This window comes from Rhinolophus sinicus, chromosome 3 (assembly GCF_057876585.1).
Source record: "Rhinolophus sinicus isolate RSI-liver-muscle chromosome 3, RSI-T2T, whole genome shotgun sequence".
Classification (NCBI taxonomy): domain Eukaryota; kingdom Metazoa; phylum Chordata; class Mammalia; order Chiroptera; family Rhinolophidae; genus Rhinolophus; species Rhinolophus sinicus.
In genome coordinates this window covers 135,769,582-135,796,084 of record NC_142503.1, presented here as the reverse complement: position 1 = coordinate 135,796,084, position 26,503 = coordinate 135,769,582, and the positions used below count along the sequence as shown (strand labels likewise).

The following is a 26,503-nucleotide window of genomic DNA, read 5'->3' as shown; positions in this document are numbered from 1 at the left end:
AAAGAGGGAACATCACTACAGATACCATGGAAATTAAAAGGTTAATAAAAGAATACTGTGAACAACTCTAAGCTCACAAATTTAATAGCCTAGATCAAATGGATCAATTCCTTGAAAGGGACAATCTGCCCAAACTCAATAAACAATCTGAATAGGCCTACATCTGTTGAATAAGTTGAACCAATAACCTTTCAAAATAGAAAGCAGCAGATCCAGACGGGTTTGCTGGTGAATTCTACCAAACATTTAAGGCATAAATTATACCAGTTTTCTATAATCTTGCAGAAGATCCAAACAGAGGATATACTTCCTAATTCATTCATTCTATGAGGCCACCATTACCCTAATATTAAAACCAGACAAAAACATTACAAGAAAAATTTAAAAAACCTTACAGACCAGTACCTTAACCAAACATTGATGAAAAAAATCCTCAACAAAATATTAGAAAGTTGAATCCAAAACTGCATAAAAAGAATTGTATGCCATGACTACATGGGATGTATTCCAACTGGTTGGTTCAACATTAAAAAATCAATAAATGTAATCCATCAAGAGAGTAAAAAAATCACGTGTTCTTATCAACAGATGGAGAAAAAGTATTTGACAAAATCCAATACCCATTCATGACAAAAACTCTCAGGAAACCAGGGATAGCAGAGAACCTCCTCAACTTATAAAGAATATCTACAAAAAACCTACCACTAACATAATTAATGGTGAGAAACTTGAAGCTTTCCCACTAAGATCAAGTGCAAGGCAAGGATGTCCCATCTCATCACTCCTTTCCATATCGTAGTAGAATTTCTAGCTAATGCAGTAACACAGGATAGGAAAACAAAAGGTACATAGTTTGAGAAAAAAAAATAAAACTGTCTTTATTCACAGATAACATGATCATCTATGTAGAAAATCCAAAAGAATCAACAAAATGTCTCCTGAAACTGATAAGGGATTATAGCAAGGTTGCAGGATACAAGGATAATAAAAACCAATCACTTTCCTATATACCACCAATGAACAAGAATAATTTGATATTAAAAACAATACCATTTACATTAGCATCCCCCCAAATAAAATACTTAGTATAAACGTAACAAAATATGTGCAAGATACATATGGGAAAAGCCATAAAACTCTGATGAACAACAACAACAACAAAATGCACACATATTCCCATGTTTATATATCAGAAAACTCAGTAGAGTCAAGATGTCAGTTCTTCCCAAAATGGTCTATAGATTCAACACATTCCCAACTAAAATCCCAGTAAGTTATTTTGTGAATAATTAACAAACTAATTCTAAAGTTTATATAGCGAGGCAAAAGATTCAGAATATCCAACACAATTTTGAAAAGAACCAAGTTGGAGTACTGACATTACCTGACTTCAAGACTTACTATAAAGCTACAGTAATCAAGACAGTGTGGTATTGGCAAAAGAATAGACAAATAGATTAGTGGAACAGAAGAGATGATCTTGGTCATGGTGATGACTTTTCAGATACAACATCAACGACATGATGACACATGAAAGAAATAATTGATAAACTCGACTTCAAAAACTTCTGTTCTACAAAATACAATGTCATGAGAATGAGAATACAAACCACAGACTGGGAGAAAATATTTGTAAAAGATGTCTGATAAGGGACTGTTATCCAAAATATACAAAGATACCTAAAAAAAATTAACAATAAGCAAACAACCAACCTGGTTTAAAAAATGGGCCAAAGACCTTAACAGACACTTCACCAAGGAAGATAGTCAGATGGCAAATAAGCACATGAAAAGATGTCCTACACCATAAGTTATCAGGGAAAAGAAAATTAAAACAATGAGATACCACTAGTCAGTCCTCACTTAACACTGTTGATAGGTACTTGAAACTGTAGCAAAATGACGCTAAAAAAAACAATTTTACAATAGGCTAATTGATATAAGCAACACTTAAGTTCCTATACATCTCATCCAGGTTACAATGAAATGATGCTGAACAAAAGGATGCTATTTGAGGACCTGTTGTATTGTTATAGAATGGCCATTATCCAGAACACTGACAGCACCTAGTGCTGGTGAGGATGTAGAGCAACAAAACCTCATTCATTGCTGGTGAGAATGCAAAATGCTACAGCCACTTTGGGAGACAATTTGGCAGTTTCTTATGAAATTAAACATACTCTTTTGATTTGATCCAGACATTGCACTACTTGGTATTTACCCAAAGGATTTAAAAACGTATGCCCACACAAGAACCTGTACACAAATGTTTACAGCAACTTTATTCGTAAGTGACAAAACTTGGAAGCAACCAAGATGTCTTCCAGTGGGTGAATGAATACACTGTGCTACATCCAGACAATGGAATATTATTCAGTGTTTAAAAGACACGGAAGAACCTTACATACTATTAAGTGAAAGAAACTAATCTGAAAAGGCTACATACTGTATTATTCCAACTACATGACATACTGGTAATGGCAAACTATGGAGATGGTCAAAAAAATTAGTGCTTATCAGGGCTTGTATGAGTGTGAGTGTGTGTGTGTGTGTGTGTGTGTGTGTGTGTGTGTGTGTCGGGGAGGGAGAAGATGAATAGGCAGAGCATAGAGATTTTTTAGGGTAGTGAAAAGACTCTATAAGATGCTATAATGATGGATACACGTCATTATATTTTTGTCTAAACCCATAAAACACACAACACCAAGAGCAAACTGTAAGGTACACTATGACTTTGGGTGCAGGTAATTGTAACAAATGTGCCACTCTGATAGTATCTTCTAATTTTGGGCTATGTATTAATTTACACACACACGTGTACATGCATATATGTGGATCTTTAACATTTTTAAATATTAATGGGACCTTTTGTACTGTGCCTTCCCTTTTTTAAGCTTAATGATACAACATGACCATCTTTTGATGTTTATACGTATAGATCAACCTTATTCTTTTAATGCAGCTTCATATTCCATTGAATGGATGACTTTTAATTTATTTAACTAGTCTGATTAATATACACATAGGCTTTTCCCCGTTTTTTCATGTTATAAACAATATTGCAACACATATTCTGATACAATTACCTTTAACACACATGTCCAAGCATATCTGTATCACAAATTCCTAAAAATAGAATTGGTGAATTAAAAAGTTTGTGTACCTCAATTCAAAAATGAATTTAAATGGATATATCCAAGTCTAACCACCTACTTAGTAGTGTCATAAAAGGAGGAGAAAGTTTAATAAAAATAGTTAAAGACTGAAGAGGTTATCTCATTCACAGCCTTGTTTATTGTAGTTTTGAAATTTTACTTTCATTAGCACTCTAATCACATAGTAGGAACTTAAAAGAAACAAAAGCATTCCAATTTTAATTATGCTATAGAACTAAAGGTGTGATGTGCAATGAAGTAATATTTCTGGATTATAGAGTTTAATTTTTCTAGCCTGTCTTTATTATCTATTCTTCTATGCCGTTACCTATACCTATGGAAAATTGTGAGCTAATACCTCCCACTCAGTTTTCTTTTTAGTTTCAATATTCAACAATATATTTGATTTCCTAATAAATGCACAGTACTAGTCTCTATGGAAGGCACACTGAAGCAGAAAAATGGCTCTTACCCTCCAGGGAGGATGATAAAGCATAGTTATGTAACTACATACAAAGTAATGAAACTATAACTTAAGGTTTCCGGAATATGTAAGTTATACAACCATGTGTATACTCATATACAGTTATATAACTATGCTTTATCATCCTACCTGCAAAGGTATATAACTATAACTTAAGGTGGGATATGTAAGAATTCAGGAATTATTGGAGGAAGAAATCACTATGATGAAATGGTCTGGGAAGACTTCATGAAGGAAAAGGAACTTAAACACACAATAAAGTAAGCACGTGCTTAGATTTAAAAAGAGATGCAAGAGCATTATAGAAAAGGAATTAGAGAAAAAATTTTCTGGCTTTTTCCTGATGGATGTATTTCTTATAATGAATACAATGACTACAAATTATACATTAAATATACATTCCCGAGATTTATTTTGAAAATATCCACTTTTTACTCCAATTTCACTCAGAAAAAAGTCAACCACCACCAAAACACATACATACTTTGAAACTACCTAAGTTAATAGAGTCCATAAATATTAATCCTTTCACACATAATCTTTATGTGAGAAGACAAAGGACAATGCTGACTTTTTATAATTCTTAAACACAGATATTGTAAGATACACCTCATTTCACTACTGCTTTTTAATACCTTGGGAATGTGATGCTATTGCTATAGGTCTTTAGAAGAATTTATCAGCTGAAAAAGCCATGAAAGATGCTTCTTCAAAGTTGGTCACAAATGAAATTTTAAAAGAATTTCATTTACAGTGGTACTAACAACAAAATGGTACCAAAAAAAATCTTATAAAAGATATATATTTTTTATGAAGACAATGCAAAGCTTTACTGAGAGATACAGAAGAGCTAACAGAAAGATATAGCACATTCACGAATAAGAAGGCTAAATTCCTCTCCAGACTAATATACAGATTCAGTACAATTGAAATACAAATTGCAAATGGATTGTTCACCAAACTTGATAAGCTGATTCTAAATTTTTTTGAAGAGGAAACAGCCAAAAAAATAATTTAAAAAAATCTAAGAGGATAAAGAAGGTAGAGGTACTTACTCTACAGATATTAAGACTTCTTGTAGAGCTAAATTAACACTATAGTAAAGAAGAAAATCTGGAACTGGTATAGGGACAAACAGACCAACAGATCTGAGTAGAGAAACCAGAAACAGATCTCAACAAATTTGGAAACTTGATATATGATACGGCACTCCGTATCAGTGGTGGAAAGGTTCTAATAAATGGTACTGAAACAATTAATTACATATATGGTAGAAATAAAATTGGATCCCTATCACAGAAGAGAGTCAGTTCAAACCGAGTTATAACCAAAACTAAAACTTTTAGAACAAAATAGGGAGAAAATCTTTGAACCAAGGATACGGAGGAGTTTGTAAAAACAACCAGCAAAAGAATGATAAAGTCAAATGCACTAAAATTTAGAATTTATGTTCACCAAACACCATAAAGAGTGAAAAAGAACACCAAACTAGGAGATACTGGCCACAAAGAAAACTTAAAAAGGAGAAGTAACACTGAGAATTTTATTACTCAGTAGCAAGGTTATTATATAAGAACAAGTTGTCAAAATTAGTTTGTAAAGGAACAACCACAGCTATTTCTGTAATCTTTAAAATGCTCAATATATTATTTCTTGTACTTATGGAACACATGAGTCCGACAGACTAATTTGTCCCACAGATTTTCGTAGCACATCACCCTCGAACACTTATTCCTATACACCCTAAAGAAACTCTTGTACGTGAATAGCTGGAGACAAGGAAGTTTGTACTAGCAGGATGCCTAAAAACAGCAAAAATATGGGAATAACTGAAACATCCACTGGCAGAAGAAAAATAAGTGGTAGAACTATCAAGAAAAAAAGTACAGGAACGCTAAGCAAACAAAGTCCAAGGTAATGGTAACCTTGAAGACAAGTGGATGGGAATGGGGGTATTCTTTTTATAAGTTGTATGGTAGTTTCTCAGGTGTCCATTACATATACTAAATGTCATAAATCTTTAATCATAAGCTCAATGATAAACATGGTCTCATCTCCCATTTCGAATGACCTCTAGGAACTTGAAAATAAGCGAAATTGAGTAAAAGAGTCACAATGGCTTGTAGGCCTATTGGACTTAACTAAAACCTGAATGAGAGCATTTAGCATTTTCAAAGAATGAACCTATCCATTGAAAAGATTCAAATAGCTCATGGAAGCATAGAAAATGAGTCAAAGACAAACACTGGCAATGCCTATTTAAGCATTACTAGGGAAAAAAACCTAAGCCAGTGTTAGGTGGCGATTCTCCATGGGTTTCATTTCTGCAGATCTAATGAGCAGAGGCACGGTTTGTTTCAGACAGTCTTTTCAAAAATGTGTTTAGTGAAGCCCTTGGAAGATATAGTGGTCTCCCTTTGAAGTTAGTTTGTTTAGTATCAAGTATAACAAAAACAGTCTCCCTCCATGGCAAAAGTCAGTCAGGCTTACTGGCCGTTATGAAAGACTTGGGTTCCCTAAGCTCAGGGGTTCCAATGCCGTGATGCAAACCCACTGTGTGTGCAATGTGCACCTCAGCACATCCCCATGGGACAAGGGGAACCAACACAGACGTGAAGTTCATGCTCCTTTATGGGGCTGTGTGTAATGAAGTCCTTTGTCTCTGATTTAGACTGTCTTCTGGCAGCATTCATACAATTGGCAAGTTAACTTGTTAGCTTATAAATAGAGTAAGATCTTAGACCCTTCATATTTCTTGACAGCGAGGAAGTAGGCTAGTCCTATTGGCAAGGCTGTTCCTCTCTTGTGGAGAATGGTCTATCAAACTATTCTTGGCGAATGCAATAAAACATTCAAAGCATTTAATTACTCTGTTGAGCATACACACAAAACTAGCTTCTGGCAATGATCTAGTATCTCATGAAGATCTGTTTTTTGCAGACAATGTACTAAACAAGCTGTTACTAGTACTACGATCCACATGATGGCTTAAGTTTTACATTCTGATTTTTACACATCATTTTTTTAAACTTGATTAGTTTAGTCTCTGAAACATGACTCCAGTCTTAATATCATGACAAAATAAGGTTTCTGATCTGCAAGTTGAGGGCCAGATTCTGTATTGTGGAAAAATTCACTCTTGAGAGCTCTTTTGGATGACATCCAAATGGACAATTGGTACACAACACTAACAGTACTGGGCTACATGCAAGTGTACATCATTAAGAAACTTCTGCAATATTTATTAAAGGTATAGCGAACGTCTCTCGTAGCTTTAAAAGAGAAAAATCTACTTTATTCTAATTTCTAATACATTGAGTTCACTTATTTCAACAGCAAATGTGTAAACATCTAGTTATGCAAACTCATACAACATAACCCTTGTTTCTCTATGTCACATGAATCTTGGAGATAAGGAAAACTCTCAGTAGTAAAAAAGCTGGAGTTCAGATCCAAATTGGTTGGCTGGCTCTAGAAGCCATGTTCAAAATCCCCATACTAAGAGCTATCTGCCAAACTTGGTTCACTTCCCTCTCTGCAGTTCTCTAGCACTAGGGTGTACTTTTCTACATGGCGATCACTTCAACCTCTGCATCTCCACCATCACTGACATTTTGGGAGATTGTTCCCTCCCATCAATCAAAAAACCAGCTGTAAGTTTATAGTTCCCGCAACCAAAGAAGGTGGGCCAAATAAATTCCTGGGGTCTAGATGATGAATATTAGTCTATTTTAAGTTTCTGTTACATTCGCCAGTTTTTTTTCCTCCCTGCTCAACTAAATGAATCAGGACCTAGCTCAGGATGTATGTATGTATCTCCACACTCTCGTTCATTGGGATAAGTTTTTCTGCCCATCACTCAAGATGTCAGAACATATACATTTTGTATTTAAAAGTGTTAAAGTGGGTACCTCCAGACTTAACTGACTTATTTCCTAAGATGTCTGAAAGTTTATGAGCAAATATGACTCCAGATATATTGATAACCCAAAATTCCTAAAGAGGATATGCAGATTACTTTCTTCTTTTATTCTTGCTAGTATTTGGCTCAAAGTAAAACTGGTTTACAACTAGTTTTTTCCTTCTGGTACCAATATTTAAATATGATTTTTCTTGCATTTCTTATAAAATTTCATTATAAACTTACACAAAAAAATGCATAAACTATAGATAATTGTTATCCCCAAATGAGGCAGTTTATCATAGTGGTTGTTGTGAGGATTAAAATAAATTATATAAGTGCTTTAGACAGTACCCAGCACATAGTAGGCACTAGTTATGACAAAGATTAACAAATTGTTACATTTAATGAAATATAAAGCTGCCTATTTACCATAAAAGAGAAACATTTTAAACTGAGCTAGAATAAAAAGAAAGAGGAAGAAGAGGAAAAGGAAGAAACTTACCTACCATTTCTAAATAACATTAGAATTCCAATAATTCAACAATTACTAAGCTACTGACTTTATTCACGTACTTAATGATTCTATGCATGAATTTCTTCACTGATAAAGACTAAAGATATTGGCACTGCTCAAATGAAATATTTGAGCTCAATATTTACTGAGGCACCAAAGGACTACAAAATTTAATTCTTATTTTTAACAGTCTTCCTGATTTCCTAAGACAATTATAGAGCTGGAATAAATTATTAAACATAAAAAAATATACAACATTTTAACAGCTATTCTGAACAGGAGAGTCATATCCCCAAAGTAAAAGTAGGATGATTCTCAGAAATTTGAGTGTTGCTTTCAGTAATATTTTTATTTTCTGTGGCAGTTAATGCCAAACACCAGGCAGGGATACTAACAGGTTTCATTACGCCACTTCACATACCATTTCCTCTATAACATATTAGAGGGAAATAATGTCAAGAATAGCAGTATGAATTGTAGTTCTAATGTACTGGTGGAACAGAGACACTCATGTGTTTGACAAAACAACACATTAAGACAATCAAACACTATGAAAGAAACAAGAGTCTAGTCTTTTGAGAAAAAAAAATCCCTCTAAGCAATGGATGACAAAACACATGTGTTTCAAAAATGGCCAACATGAAAGTGAAAGGGGCTACAAAATCTGATGTGAGTAGGAAAAGTAAATCTTCGCTTAATAATTTAAAACTATTTGATCACAAGAAATACTTAGAACAATCATCAAAAAAATTTAGGTAACAGAATCCATGTTGCTACTGTGACCCTTGCTGAGACCAATTTCCTTTGAGTGACCCACAGTTTCTGGAGGGTTAAAAATTATAATCTTTAATTACTCTGGCCATGGAACACTCCCTTTCTTCCTCACTGGGACTATAAACAACATTAAAGCTTGCTAGTATTTTACCTATGTCTTAGTGAGTCTGTAAGATCCAGTAAGATCATAAATAAGGCAAATGCTTATAGATTGCTTAAATCACAGAAAAGAAAATTAGCAAGCTTATAGTGCTATCTCTGGAATTAGGCTATTATTTGGCTCAAAGTAAAACTGGTTTACAATTACTGTTTTCTTTCTGGTACCAATATTTTAGTTCAGTTTTTTTTTTTGCATTTCTTATAAAATTTCCTCATAAAAAAGACAAAAAAATGTATAAACTTTTGTCCTTAAACTAGATCAACACATCGACCGTGACCCTTCTATCCCACCGCTTCCCCCACCAAACACACAAGCTCACGAGCATATCTATGTGCTGGCAAGCATGTGCACACACACCCCCTCTGAGAGTTAGCCAACTACTGGGTCCTAATTTGAGGCAAAGGCTGTAATGATCAAGTTTACTGATCTGACCTCCTGCTGGCTTCCTTTAGCTCTCTACTTGAGGAAAACTCATCATGTCATCCTTTTCAAGGAACCCTAAAAATTTAAGAGGTCAAATTCCATACCAGTCAGACTCTATGGCTTGTTTCACATAAATAAACAATAACAACAAAATGTATTAACTATTTGCTGTGTCCTACCTATTTTACATTAAAAACAAGCAGCAGCAATTACAAAATTAAAAGCAGTATCTTAGGCTGTATGTATTTCTTCAACTTTTATGTTTTCAGACTATTTCAAATCACCATAATGTTTAGAAAACTTAGTTTTTTCTTTCCATTGTTCTTAGCTTAAATGTATAATTTATCCCTCTTATCACTTTACTTTTTAAGAATTTTGTTCTTTAAAGGATTGGTTTATTATTTTCCGTTTTATGCTACTTTTCTTTAAATTTTTAGACTTTTAATTTCCACACAAGTTTGGGGATTTTGCCTTTATACTCCATCAACTCTTCGTTAAGAAGTAGTTATCATACTTTTACCCTCAATTTCTCAGTTTCTGGTTCACATTTAGTTTAAAATTTTTAATTTTAATTACTTTTTAAATATTGCTTTTATTTACTTTTTTCGTGAATTTTTACATTTTGTATCTGACTTAATGCCAGCTGCCAGGACAAGACATCTCTTATAGCCACTAAATTTCCATGACAATTTATTAAATATGACATACATTATTCAGACTATAAGCAGCTATATGTCTGTGGTCTAAACATACAACCTTTGGGTATTAGGCAGATTACTTACTCTACGCTCTCTGACAAGAGCGGGAAGTGGTAGCGGTGCTGTGTTGGTGGTGACAGAGGTAAGTCTTCCCCCGTCTTCTCCATTCAGATAACGGCATTATCATCTACTCAACTGCGTGGACCTCAAACTCAGAACTCATCCTTGACACCTCTCTTTCCTGCATATTCCATATCCAATCTATTATCAAGTGTTTTTTTTGGCTCTTCCTCCAGAATTTTCCCCAAATCCAACCATTTCTCAGCTCTACCTAGTTCAAATCATCAATATCATTTACCTGGACAAAAATAGCCTTCTAAACTGGTGTTAATTCCACTCATGACCATACTCTATCTGTCCATTCTCCACATAGTGGCCATGTTTTAAAAATGCAAATTAGACTTGTATTAAAGATAAAAAACCTCCCAATACTTCACATTAATACCAGAACAAAATGCCAAGTCCTCTCAACAGACTACACTATCCAAACACTACGAAGTTCTCTAACTGTAATTTGTAGTATGACTATTGCCACCTTAATTCACTGAACTACATACAGCCACATAGGCCTTTCTGTTTCTCTAAAATACCAACCTGCAGCTTGGAATGTTTCCCACCCAGATTTTCATATGACTGTTTTGTTTTGAAACATCATATATCTCCATATAAACACCTCTTCAGGAGCTTTCCTCAATCATCTTATATATCTGCAGAAGTCCCTCTCTGTATTTCTACTATTTTATTTCCCATTGTTGTTTCATAGCACTTATCACTATCTGAAACAGTACTGGTTTGTGAATTTATTTGCTGTCCATCTTCCTCACTAGCATTTATATCCTTCACGAGGCTAGGGCTCAGACCTTTCTTGTTCACAGCTATTCCTAGGGCTTAGAATAGGGGCCTGGCACATAGGTGTTTTAACATTTATTGCAAGCTTATGTATCACATACCTATCAATGTATGCATGAATATGAATGCATTAACCCCTAAAATAACACTATGGGATTAGTTTTATTATTATTGCTGTTTACATATGAGGCAACAAGAAGACAGAGAGCATCAATAGCTTTGTAATTTTAACTTAAAAAGCCAAGCATTAAAATTAGATCTGCCTGTGTCTAAAGTCGAAGATCTTACCCACTGCTGCAAAAATTTCTATCCAGGGAATAATTTTTCCCTAATGCTTAGTTTGAGTCTAGTTAGTAAACAGACCTTAAAGAAAAATGGCAGAATAACAAGTCTATGCAGGAAATTTAAAACTCAATAGTTGCAGTTTACAAAAAGTAGCAAAACGCATCTCCTTACTCAAAGGGTGCCATGATTAGCCATGCAACTCTCCTCCCAACCAGCCAGGATTAAACCAGGATTTGACTTGACACTTGACACAAAGGGAGGCAGGCCATGAGCTTGTAAAACAGACTGGAACAAGACTCTGTCTAAAAGTGGCAATGCTGGAATGGAGTATACATCATTTTATCTCTTCTCTACCTAATCTATCCATCCTATAACCTTGAAATGGACAGCTGTATACACTATATAAACCTGCCCTAAGTTGATCCACTCAATTTTTTTTCTTGAAAGAATATGGCACTGGTTTAGACTATATGGATCTAATGTAACCGCAGAATCAGCTCAAAATGGTCCTATCCTGTTTAATGTGATACTGAATTGCTTTTCAGAACAACAGACCAAAAAACCACGAGTTACGCAGCTGAAGCATGTGCAGGAGAGAACTTTGACCTACAGCTGCACCTGGACCCAGTCTTGCCTCCCCTCAAACTGAAGCCAAAGGACCAGGACCAGTTCTGGAACCTGAACACTGAAACCCTTTCAGAAGCAAAGAGTCCACTGTCCAGGAAGGTCCTCTGTTGACACCCCTTAGCGTAAATGGCCAAGCTCCAAGGTCCACCAATTAAAACCTGTCTCGCCAGTGCTTCCGCATACCTGTGCCCCCTACACCCTTAAAAACCTGCCCCAAACCCTGGATCAGAAAGTTCGGGCTTTGAGCACTAGCTTCTCATTCTCCTGGGTGGCGCCATTCCTAATAAAATAACCAATCTTTCTCCACTGCAATTCTCAGTGTTTAGTGTTTGGCTCTTCTAGTCCTGCTGGGCTAACTCTTTCTGTTCTGTAACACCAGGCTGGAATAGTATGTAAATTAAAGGGCTAAGCCTAGTATTCTGATAATCATGACTGATTACAAACCAATGAGGCAACAAAGAACCTAAACTATAGAGAAAAAGAAAGAAACAGATGTGTAATGAGAAAAGGAAACAAATAGTCACATGGGATGTGTGGGTAGGGCAGAAAGGAGGGGTGGGAGTGGGGAAAGAGGAGCTACCCAATACCTTTCAGATCTCAAAAGTCCTTGCTGGGTTTATTCTTAAAATGAATTCTAAGAAATGCCATCTATGGCATTAAAATAAAGCCTCCTTCCCTTAAGCTAGTTTGAATGGATCTGTTATTCGCAACCAAATTATCCTAAATTAATCAAGTTCCCAACATTGAATGATAACAAGACTAGGAATAAGCTCTGTCAAAACATCATTTGCTTCCAAGGTGACGCTGTGAGCATTTATTCATTTATTCTTTTGACACATATTTACTTGTATTTGTATTTCAGGAACTTCTAGGTTCCTGAACATCAGTGAACAAACAAAAAAGTATAAATAGGAGACAAATATATAGTTAGGAAGTGATAAATGTTATGAAGAAAAATAAAGCAGAATAAGGATAAAGTGGTGGAAGGGTTGCTATTTTATCTAGAGTGCTCATGGAAGGCTTCACAGAAGAGGTGACCTAAAGTGAGAAGCTAGCTCTGTGAAGATCTGAGGGAACAGTGTCCCACATAGAGGGAAGAGAAAATGCAAAATCCCTGAGGCACAGATATTCTTAATATATTTAAAACATAGAAAGTCAGGGTGTTTAGGAGACAGTGAGTGAGAAAGATTAAACAGGAAATAAACCCAGAGAAGCGAGGAGCAAAATCATTTATAGTAGCTTTGTAAAAACTCTGAATATTATTCGAAATGAGATTATAATCTTTTTGAACGTTTTGAGCAAGATGGTGATATGATCTGATTTATATCTTGAAAGGATCACTTTGGCTGCGGTGTAGAGAACAGATGGGAGGGTGGGGTTGAGAAGGATATGAGTGGAAGTAAGACATTATGGAGGTCTGAACAAGAAATCTACTTCAAATGTAGAGCTTATAGAAATGCTGACTGATTGGACGGCTAGGATGTGAGAATGAGAGGATGCGTCAGGATGATTCAAGTTTCTGCCCTGAGCTAATGTATAAATGATACACCATTTACTGCCATGACAAATACTGGTAGTAGAACTAGCCAGGGTAGAGGGAAACAAAGAGCTACCCTAACTGAAGTTCCAAGTTTGGGGGGACCAGGGAGGTTGTCTGAATACGTGCTTCTATCATGGTATTTGCTGAGGTTCTTACAATAAGTCCTGACCATCTGACATAGCCTGTGATATCTGTTTCTTCAATAAGCCTTATTTAGATCCATTGGCAGGGAACCTTTCACAGTCTGTGTCCAACCTGAATATTTCAAACTATGTTTATATGCTATAGTATGGCTGCACTGAGAGTTGCTAGAAGAAAAGTTCCTAGATGATCTAAACAACCCAGAAGTTTTTAATTTTTTTCATCAACCTACGCCCCACTCCCAATCCCATTCAAATAAGTCTTTAGAATTAAAAAAATAAAAAGAAAGTTAAATTTCAGCATCACCCAAGAATGCTGGGGTCTATAATCCAGAACTGATAAAGTTTGAATTTCATTAAATTTATCTCCTTCTGTAATAAATCTATAATTCTACCTAAACTTCTCTTCAGCACTGAAAGATGAAGTAATGTTACCTCTTTTCATGTAATTCTTCTACCTGCGTCTTTGACGGTCTCCTTTGTACCTTTGTGCTATCATTCTCTGTCCTAAATCTTTACCGTCTCTTCCTTATCCCTCCAAATTATAAGCATATTGACTCCTGGGCCCCATCCCCCTCTAGCTCTATCTATTACTTTCTAAAGGAAGGCCTTTATACTCAAACTTTCTGAAAGGAGCCCATAATTAAAAAGAAAAAGAAATTGTCTGTTTCCTCTCCTGTCATGAATACCCCTAATCCCACTAAAACTGTGCTAAGGTTACCAACTACCTTCATAGAGATGAATTCAAATTTTATTACCATTTATTAATTAATGCAAGACATTAATAAACTACTCCTTCACTTCCTTTCAACTCTTTCCTAGGCTTCTGAGACATTACCCTTTTCTAGTTCTCCTATCAGAGTGACTATTCTTCCTTACCTCTCATAATATTTAGTTACCCGCAGTGTTCTAGTTTTGAAAAACATTCTTACAAAGTAATTCTAACTGCTCTCATAGTTTTAATTTCCATCCTCGGATAATGATTCCTACATTTTCTCTCCAGTCCTTATCTTTTCTTGAGCTTCAGCTCGAGAAACAATATTTGAAGAAACACTGGTGGAGAAATTTCTAAATCTGTTCAGACATAAAGGTACAGATTCAAGAAGCTCTATAAACCCAAACAAGATAACTAGCATCTAGGCATAGCGTAATAAAACAGCTGAAAGCCAAAGACGAAAGACAATACAGGGGACGCCAAAAAAAATGCATACAAGTGGACACTTTGGTCAACGTTGCTCACGCAGTAGTTCGCCATAATCAGACGTGTCTGGACACTGATGGTAACCACTTTGAGCACCTCTTGTAATTGCAGAAGTCAAACGTGACTTGTATTCATCTTTTGTTATTGGTACATATTGAGTATTACAATTGTAATAGTTTTCCTTTCTAAAAATGTGTATACATTGTTTTGGCACCCTACTATTTCTTAATAGCAATGGTGGAAAACTATGACAACAGTATGATATCTTCTAAATTGCTGAAAGAAAGTAAATTGTAACTTAGAAGTAATAGTCAGCAAAATGTCCTTCAAAATGGAGGAAATAAAAGATGGTTCCAGAAAAACAAAAACTGAGATTCACTGACAATAAGCAGCAAATAATCCTAGATGAAAGTATAGCAATTAACAAGGGATTGAAGAACATCAAGAATCATAAATAGGTAGAAAAAATCTAAATGAACACTATTTAAAATATTTTGTGAGGTTTTTCATACACATAGGGAGAGAGACAAAAAGAGAGAGAGAAAGAAAGAAAGACAGCAATAAAGAGAACAAGAATGAAGTAAAATTCATGACAACACCATAAAAGTAAATGAGAGAGATAAATGCCAATAAGTTATTATAAGGTCTCTGCGTTGTCCAGGAAATGATTTTAAAAAAATCACTTTAGGTAGATTCTAAGGAATCAATGATACATATTGTAATCTCTAGGATAACTACTAAAAATATTGAACTGTATTACTAATTAGTTAATAAAGGGGAAAAATTAAGTAGTCACGTAAACTTAAATAAACAAAGTGAAGGAAAAACGGGAGGAAATACGCAGAGAAATCAATGGGGCAAATAGAAAACAAATAAGATGGTAGATTTATACTTAAATATAGCAGTGATTGCCATGAAAGTAAATGAACAAAACTCAGACACCCTGAGAAAAAAACAAAGCCCAACTATATATGATTTAAAAGAGACATCTTATCTGTAAGATACAGAAATGTTCCAAGTAAAAAGATGAGAAAATATGTACTGTGTTAACCAAAAGAAAACTGATGTAGTAAAACTAATAGCAGACAAAGTATACATTCAGGCAAGAAGTATTACCAGAGATAAAGAAGGATATCTCATAATGACAAGAGTCAATTCAGCAATTTTACAATATTGTAAAAATATTGCAATTTTATAATAACAATTGTAAAAGTATGCACTGTGTAACAGCTTCAAAAAGTATAAAGAGGTGGTGGAATTAAAAAGAGATGATTCTACAATCACAGTTAGAGATTTGAAAACATACCTTGTTTAGTTACTGACAAGCAGATTTAAAAAAATTTATAACGATACATAAATTTGAACATAAGTTCAAATAGATGTTTAACAACAAACTGGTCTAATATATAGAAAGGATACTGTATCTAACCATTACGACTATATATTCTTTTCAAGTGCACATAGCACTTGACCATATGTTGAGTCATTAACCGAACAACAAAAATCTTGAAGGACAAAGTTAGAGGATGTAAGTCCCAGACCCCAGAATTTCAGTAAAGCTATAATAATTTTAAAAAGTCTGGTATAGCTGTAAAAATAGACAAGTAGGAGAACGGAACAGGACAGAGATAAGAAACATCCACATATATATAGTGACATGACAAATCTGACATCGCAATGCAGCAGCTTTAGAAAGCATAGACTTTTCAATAGGTGGTGCTGGATCAGCTGGCTACTGGGGAGGGCCGGGGGTAGGAAATAAACCTTGACCTAATCTCACACCATTTATAAAAATCAAAGAAAAAAATAAAGCTTCTGAAAGATAACAAACTATCTTCATGATTTGGTGAGGGCATTCAAAGAGTTCTTAAATAGGATGTGAAAAGCACTAACCATAGAGGAAAAGACTGCTAAGTTGCTTTTATTTAAAAAAAAACAAACACTTTTATTCAGCAAAAGACATTACTGAAAGAGTGAAAAGGCAAACCACAGGGTAGGAGAAGATACATCTGCAATACATACATCCAACAAAGAACTTTCATCTAAAATAAATGAAAAGAATGCCTATAAGTCAATAAGAAAAAGACAACTCAATATAAAATGTGTGAAAAACTTGACTAGATACTTCACAAAACAATTTCTAAAAAGTCAAGAGGCATATGGAAAAAGCTGTTCAACATCAGTAGTAATCAGGAAAGTAGAAATGAAAATCACAAAAGATTACTTCCATCAAGTGACTAAATTGGTGGTGGTGGTGGTTGGGGTGGGGGGGGGAGGCAGGCAATACCAAGTGTTCAGGAAAATTCCCAGCACTGGTAGGAATGTACTGGAATACCACTTGGGAATTTTTTGTTTTTGAGTAAAATTCACTGTGTTTAACCTGTGGTTTCTTGTGTCTTCTGGCACATGAGTATGTAACCCAGGTCTGTGAAGCAACAAACCAGATAAAGTTCAAGGTGTTTTTGCAGAACGTAAAAACACAGAGCAATCTGGCTGTCGTCCTATCTGCCTCTCTTTTTTTCACCTCCCATGCTGGTTTTTTCCCTAACTCATGCATGCTTTTGTTTATGTTGCCCCCTGTTATAAACTAAATGTTAGTGTTCCACCCAAACTCATGAAACACTAACCCCCAATGTGATGGCATTTGGAGATGGGGGCCTTTTGACAAGTGGTTAGGTCATGAGGGTGTGGTCCTGGTCTGATGGAATTAGTTCCCTTATAAGAGGACACCAGAGAAACTGCTCACTTTAGTGTTCTCTCTCTCTGTCACGTGAAGGCAGCTAGTTGCTCTGAATTTGATTCATTATAAATCATATTTTCCTGGATTTTTATTTTGTCTGGTAAAGGGAAGATGGCTTTAATGTCCTTGTCTATATATGTGTGAATAACACACTGAAAAATATTTATCTTCTCACCTGATTGGCTTGGCTTTGCAAATAGACTCTTCTGGCATTCAGATCTTCAAAGGGAGAAGGTCTTGAGCTTCTATAAGGCTCACTGGTTACAACTGTCTCTTGCTGGAAAAGATGATCTTTCACTAGAGAACTGGGAGTATCCTCTTCAGTTGCCTAATGGGAACAATCCCCAACTTATTAGTTGCCAGAATATAAACAACAATAAAACATTAGATATTGCACTCTAACAAGTCTTTTGCAAATCAGTAAGAATGTACCACCACCATTACTATGAATAGCAATTCCCCAAACTTAAATGTACATGACTGGGGAGCCATGTAAAAATTAAATGTGTGTTTGTTTTAATCGACTGTAAACTGGGCATTCTCACAGAAAACAACTTAGGAAGAATAAGAAGATTAACCATGCCATGGCAAGAGAGATAGCTAACGAATCTTTTAATTAGAACTAAAAGTGGTATCATGCATAGAAAATTAAGGAAACATTAGGAAGAAAATACAAATCAGCGAAAGTGTTATTTTGCAAGTTAAAAGAAAGGTATGGGGGCGGCTGGATGGTTCAGTTGTTTAGAGTGTGTGCTTATAACACCAAGGTCACGGGTTCGAGTCCCACATGGGCCAGTTAGCTGTGCCTTTCACAACTAGACTGAAAACAACCACTTGATTTGGAACTGATGGGTCCTGGAAAAACACTGTCCCCCAATTAAAAAAAAAAATGAAAGATATGTACCAAGGACTGTGCTGTAGTGTGACATGGAGGGGACCAAAAAAAAAAAAAAAAAGAAAGATAGCAGTCTATGACCTTATTGAATAGTGAATGAATTAAATAGCCTAATTTTGCTTATTATTTAGGATAAAGTCATATGAGATTTAGGTAGGAGATATGCTCAATCCATGACGGTCACTAAAGACAGGCCTTTAAAATTTCATAAACAATAATTTCTGTGAAATAAATGACACTTAGCATACTACAAAATGAAAAGCCCTAAAAGAGTTTTGATCCCTCCCTCCCTCTCTCTCTTTTTAGAAATGAGATCACTATTTGCTATAACTTTTCCTATTACCATAAAATTATTTGGGAAGAAACAGTGATAGCCAAGTAAAAATGACAAACACTTTCACTGGCTCATTCTAAAATAATTTAGAGTAATCACAATAGGGCTAACAATGTTAAAGGTATAAACCTTTATAAACCTTTTTTAAAATAAAAAAAACATTAAAATGTTTTGGTGTTACATCTAAAATTAATCAATAAAATTCATAAAATGGATATTTTAAATTTATAAATGCAAGTTCTAGACTTTGCTCTGGAACAAAGTAGCCTCGTGACATTTAATTTCTTTGGAACCCAGCTGTCTCAGTTATCAAATAATTATGATTCCTATACTGTTTTATGACATGGATTGTCATAAGGGCTTAGTGAGATGATACTATGTGAAAATGTTCTGAAAACTAAAAGCTGTTATTTTTATTAAGGAGTAAGCAATTAAACTTCAGAATATATTTAAGAATCTACTGTCATCTAAAACTAAGTATGTGAAACCCAGTTAATTGCTATATTTAGATAATTTTCAGAATAGTCCAAATGTGTTACAACATTCAATGCTAAGTTATTGGAAGGGAGTTCGCTAAATACTGGTATCCAGCAAACATTCTTTCGACATGCATAATTAAAATCTGGAAGAGTAAAAATAATTTATTTGTTCCAGAGAGCTCGCAAAACAAATAACTCAAATAATTGTCAAAAATTAAGCAAATAAAATAAAAGAAAACACCAGGGAGAAAAAAAAGTTTAGAGAAAGGGCTTAGGTTGGAACCTTGTATCATCCAACTAGGGTATAAAATTTAAGCAATTCACTTCTCTGAAAAACAATTTTTTTTTACTATAAATTGGATATAGTGTTCATACTAATAATCTCAGAGTTAGTTAAGATATTCAACAGAGTAAAAACTATATAAAAGCATGAATTGTAGTACTAGTATCAGTAGTAATTATAAAGGAACTATGCCTTTAATGATGACAACTATTTGGGTCAGGTTGTCTTTACTGAATTCTAATCTAACTGAAGAGTCACTTAAGAATTGTAAGATAAAATAAAGCTTACTTAAAAATCTGTATCTGAACAAACATAAAATGGTTATATAACCTAGTATTTTACTGTCCTGAATTAGGCTAATTCTACTTATATCCTATATATTAAACAGTAATACATTTCATTTTGATTAAAAACACATTTGTATTTTAAAGAGAAATGTCCAAAGTGTTTATTGTTTCATTATTAAACAAAAAGTGTGTATATTTAGGTAATGAATCATTTAGTTCCACTTAAAAATTTTTACCAAAATTGCTGAAATTAACCTATTAACTAGAACTATTGCATATCACACAGTGAATTCAACTGTATACCTAAATGGGTCTCAGCTAATGCAATAAAACATCTTTCAGGTATCTGATATGGTAAAAACAAAAAAATAAAACCCCTCACTGTATGAGAATGTAGTCTACAACCTATAATAAGGCACACGTTATGCATGAATTGTGAGAAACAAATTGACAGTTTTGGAGAATGATAAACTGGAAAAGAGTATTTTCCTACTACTAATTATATCTCAGCAAGTTATAAATCTAGATGTATATTAAATTGACAAAATTAATAAAAAACGATAAGGAAAATGGTCACTCATTTATTGTTATTTCTATACACAAGAGTAAAATCTGCAACCATTTCTGAAAAGCAATTTTAGTAAAATGTATCAAAAGCTTTTAAAACATTCACACATTTTGACCACTTCTTGGATCTAGTAAAGAAAAGAAATTACTGCATGAAAGAAGATTTAGGCACAGTATGCCATATTTTGCGGTGTGTAATGTGTTCCCATGTATAATGTGCACCCACGTTTTTGCCCCAAACTTTCAGGGGAAAAAAATCTTTCATTTTAATTTTTTAGTTCAGATTTTTATTTGTTTACATTTAGGTATTTGTTTTGTGTATTATAAAGGAATTTTAGCATTTATTTTTAAAACATTTGGTACAAGAAATTTTATGTAACAAATAATTACAAAATACAAGAACAGATACAAGGTACAAGAAATTTTACATACTGGTAACAAATTTATCATATTTACACATCATAGAAGCCCAAGAACTCTTCATTGTTGCAAGTTTGTTGTAAATTCAATAAAACTAATTATCGTATTCCAGGGCATTATTTTGCATATGGATGTCATTATTGATTACTAGAGTTACACTTTTAACTCATAAACATAAATAAAAAAATTAAAAACATTTATATATATAGATATGGAATTAGTACTACCCATGTATAATGTGCATCCATATTTTTCCCTCACAAATTTGGGCAAAAAAGTGTGCATTATACACAGCAAAATACAGCATTTTTCTCAGAATCATTTTTAAGATCAAAAACGAAGAAATAACCTTAAAGTCCCCAAATAATGGTTAAATAAATTATTGTATGCTCACTTAACAGAAGATTGACTGGTCATTTGAAATTAAGTTTATGAATAGTATCTACTATGGGGGGAAATATTTAGTGTTAAATAGCTAGAATATAAAATTTTATTAGAAGTATTATCATAACCATAAAAATACAAAAGACTGGTTTTTCTACTTAGAACCCTTCTAAGGTTTCCAATTATAAAGCTGCGCTAGGAGACCTTGCACATACTGGAGAGGAGAGTAAAGACAATCAATATTATGTGAGGAACACTTTCATAAAATACATAGTTTATACAATCCACAGAAAGGGTCCCTCTCCCCCTGGAAACACTGATGCACAGAATATAAGTCCAATTTTATTTCATAGGGAAAAAATGGACAAAGATATATGAAAAGATGCTGAACTTCATTCAATTAAAGACATAAAAATATAATGCCAATTTCTTATACAGACTAGAAAGATGGAAAAGATAAATAATACTCAATGTTGGCAAGAGTATGGAGAAACAGGGATACTTTTGCACTGTTGGTGGAAGTGCAGTTCTACTTTGACCTGTACATATAGCTACATATACAAATAATCATGGTAACACTATTTGTAACAAAAAAGATAAAAGAAAACATCCTGTGGCTATATCAGCAGAAGACTGGTTAAAAATTATGGTATAAATACATGATAGAATTCTGTGCAGCATGAAAAAGATCTGTATGTAGCACTCACAAGATGCTGTTACATGAAAAAACGCTAGGTACAGATCTGTCAGTATGACATGATCCTATTTGTCTAATTGATAAGACGGGTAGACAGAAATTTTAAAATTTATACCAGGAAGGATATACACCAAACTGTTGATTTCCTTAAAGAAATATTTTATATAAAGGACTATATACATAATAATATAAAAAATGAAATGAATATGTGTATACTTGTCACACAACTTAATAGGATATAACCAATACAACAAGTAACTCCCATGTGATTCTCCATATTAGCATCCCCCATCTCTACCCTTGGATTACCAACAGGTAAACGTTATCTTAAAAGTTATTGTATTTTTTCATTTTCTTACTCTTCCTTACAGTTTTACCACATAGGTATTATCCCTAAACAATATTTTAGTTATACATGCTTTTGAATTTTATTTGACCGGTATCATGCTATTTGGGACATTATGGGGCTTCCATTTTTTGCTCAGATCTTTTGGATAAAACTTATTCGTGTTGACATATGTAGCAACAGCTCATTCATTTTCACTTCTTTGTAGCAATGATGACTAACAACACATATTGACCATTTTCTATGTATCAGACATTGTCCCAAATACTTTACATGGGTTAACTCCTTTAATCCCCACTACTCCTGCAGGTAGATATTATTATATCTGTGTTCCATATGAAGAAACTAAAGCTCGAAGAGATTAAGTAACTTGTATAAGATGAAACAAGTTAATTTTTTCCCATTTCAAATAATGTTTCTAAGAACATTCTCGTACAGGCCTCACTGTACATATGTACAAGACTGTACATATGTACAAGAGTTTTTATGGTAACACATCCAAGAGTAGAAATTCTGGATTATAGGATATACATATGTTCCAGTTTAGATAATAAAAATTATTTTCTAAGGTGGTTTTAACAATTCAAATATCCACAAGAATGTTTCATATACTCATAAGACTAGACGTTATCACAACTTTCACTTTTATATATCTAAAGGCCATTTTAATTTCTATGATAATGAATCAGTCTCTGTAAAAATTACAATGTTTTCTTTATATAAATAAGAAATTTTGAGAATGAACAAAACAATAACTGTTCAAACAAAACACAAGTTTTGCTTTTACCATGGCTTCTACTATTGTTTCATTTTCATCTTTTTGTTTCAGAAATACTGATGTACTTATTTCTCCCCAGTATCACCTGATATTTTACACTTCTGACCCTTACATGTCATTTCCTCAGCCCACAACGACTATCTTCAATTTTCTAGTAGAAAAACACCTTTATAACCTCAGCCATAAATGCCTCAAAAGTCTTTGTTGATCCACTCCCAAATTAATCTCTCTCTCCTCTGAACTTCCTCAAAAATACTTGAATCTATCACCCTATATTCGAAGTGTTCTTTTTTATATTTCTCCTATGAGCCAGTAATGATTCTGCCTATTTTTATCCCTAGAGCTTAAACTATGCCTGGAACACAGTGAGTGTTACTAATCTGTAATGTGGAAAAATCCACAAATCAAATCACATTATATTAATATAGACCATTGAGAGGCAAATCTAGTATGGAAGAAAAAAATAGAGAACTCCTTAACAATAAAAAATCTTCACTCACAAAACAATTAACTTTAATAACTACTGAAAGTACAAATTATTCATTCCATAATCCAACCCCTTGGAATAGCACCTATTATTATTTGACATATATCTGTCTAGACTTCTTAATGCCGGTAGATATGTTTATACCCTATGTATAATTTGATTCCATTTATATTTTAGACAGCCTATCCACATAGTGCTTTTTATAACTTCATAATTTATTATGGACCTCTCCACATATCAACATATAAAGTTGTACCTTGTGCTTTGAAATGGTTGCAAAGAAGTTCAGTATGTGTATATGGCATATATTCCATGGGCAATACTCTACATGTGGGCATGTAGATCACTTCCAATATTTTGTTATATACATTGCAGCACACCTCCTTATAAATACATCTTTGTACACCAGTAACATTATTTCTTTAGGATTAATTCCTATAAACAGAATTACCAAATATAGGATAGGCATATATTCCAATTATATTACCAAGCCATCCTCTAGCAAGCTTATGTATCATTTGAAAATCTGTCAATATTATATGACACAGAGACCATTTCCTCACACATCTGCCCACACTGGGCATTATCACTTACCAATCTTTGCCAATCAAATAAGAAAAACATTGTATTATTATTTTTCAAAAAGGTTATCTACCATTTCCATAAGTATAATTAATAATAACCAAAACACTTTTTTTTTTTTTTTGGATACAAATGAGTAAAAAGTGTTAAGGCACAGGCAAGTTTGAATGTTTTTTACTGGATTATAACCTTTAAAAATAAAAAACTACTATGGGAACATGGACATAATCTAAAGTTAGGGGCTGGGAAATGCCAAAAATCTTCCACAAGAGCAGAAAATATATGATATGCATAAAGACTGTACATACATTTGCATGATCTTTAGCTTAAAAAAATTGTCTATAGTTATATATAACCACATTCAATGCTTTTAGTATCATGCTGGCATAGGCTCATCTGTATTATCTATAAAGCATCCCATGCCAATTTTAATGTACAATGGAAATCTGTTTCACTCTCAGAGGCTGGTATAGTAATTATTCTCCTATGGTTGCTAAGAGATTGTTTAGCTTTTTCTTTTTCCAAGACTACTATAGCAATTTTGTGTGTAAAAGCAAAAGGATGCTGGGTAAAGCAATAAAATAATTCAGGCTGTTGCTTTCTATCAGAACACAAGGCTTGATGACGGTTGTAGAGAAAAGAAAAGCAGACTTTTTGCTTTCCTCCTCCTCCCTTTGTCCCTTCTTCCTGTATTAATTCTGAGGCAGAGAAAACTTAGTGTTGTTCTGCAAACCTATTTTAATGTGTGTTTCCCAATAAATAATCAATCAAGTGTGAAAAAAGTGATATCAATCTACTTATTACTCAAGAACTTCATTCTTGCAGTTGTGTATCACAAATCACAGGTTTCAAAATGTGTAGCTGCGTCATATCCAACAATAGAAGATTTTAATAATTAATTATTCTATTAATTTTAGCATGATGGAAGAATTTTAAAATGTTCTTTGATAAAGAAATCTTATATTTTAGCACTGCATATATTGAAAATGCTACCAAAGCTATTTTTGGCATTTAATACTATATACTCAAATTATGGAAACTTAGCACAGAAAAGGAAGGAAATTATTAACAATTCCATGAGCCCAACAAAATCACTATTAATATCTTGGAGTAGTATCCAGTAGCAATTCATTTTAGATTTGACCACAATTGTCTCCTATTTATTCATTAGATTTCTGTAGTTACTTTTGATTAGTTACTTATCTAAGGATAAGAATAAACTAACCTTGAGTTTTTAATTTTGTATTTGTCTATGAGCTTTGTCTGAAAACGCTAATAGCACACACAGCATTTTGTTTACGCAACCTGAATACAGTAATCAGTGATGAAACAATATAAAAGAAATACGAGAAATGTACCAAGATATAATGTCCAGAAACAAAAGAAAAGGAAAACATGTCCTCTACCCTAGATTAATCGACAGAAAAACCTAAAGTACCTTTGTAATAAAGGTTTAGTGTATCTTAAAAGTGGTACTGGGTTTTCAGGGAATTGTTTATTGTCTGTAAATCTGTTTGAGTTACTAGGCAGTAGTTAAATAGCTCCTGATAACTATATAAATCTTTATACAATCCTTTAACTGGCAAATCTATTTCTAGGATTTTATCCTAAGATCACACTGAGAAATACCAACAAAAATTCATGTAAAAAGTTATGGAAAATAAAGTAAATGTTCAATGAAATGTGAATGGTTAAATAAACTGTAATATAGTTACATGATATAGTAGCTATATCCAAATACTGTGAAGTCAGACTGTGTGGGTTCAAATTTTATGATTTATACTACTTCAATTCCAATCACCACCATCACTGCCATCCCCAATACAAACAAAAATCATATCAAAAATACAATCGAAATGGAAAAGAGATTGATCCTGATGGTGCTTTTAAAAAGTATGTATTTAAATACAACATGCAAGAATAAAACAAACAAAGAACCTAGGTAGGAGTACATAAAATATTAACAGCAGTTCTATCTGGTTGGGGATAAACGATTCCTGATTTCTTCTTCATAATTTTCTAACTATCTAAATATTCTACATTAAAATGTAGTAGTCTAAGAGTCAAGAAAAAAGATTAAATAATGACAAAACATTATGCAAACAGGTTACAGTTTCTTGTGTTTTTTCCCTATCTTATTAGATAATAAACAAAACTCAATCTAAAATGTACTAAGATTTTGGGAACTTAACTATAGGATAGTTAATGTAGGATGGTGATAAGTCACAGTAATATAAAATCCATTTTACTAGCTAAATAAAACCCACCCATTAACTTAGATTTAATATCTAGAGCCTTATAAAAATGTTACCATGTCTAAAAACTAGTACATGAACCATTTATATCCCCCTTGCCTACAGCAAAATTACTTTAAACAATAAACATAAGGCACAGGCCTTTTAATCATTTT

The 26,503-nt window shown here is 33.6% G+C and overlaps 1 protein-coding gene across 2 annotated transcripts in view; it reads right to left on the bottom strand.

Annotated features, from left to right (window-relative positions):
• Positions 1-26,503, bottom strand: part of SPRED1 (sprouty related EVH1 domain containing 1) — a 115,533-nt gene that overhangs the window by 10,337 nt on the left and 78,693 nt on the right. For both annotated transcript variants that reach the window (XM_019725519.3, XM_074327922.2), the window contains one exon: positions 17,730-17,882. In XM_019725519.3, coding sequence (XP_019581078.2) covers positions 17,730-17,882 — 153 coding nt within the window. The remainder of the gene's footprint in view (positions 1-17,729; positions 17,883-26,503) is intronic.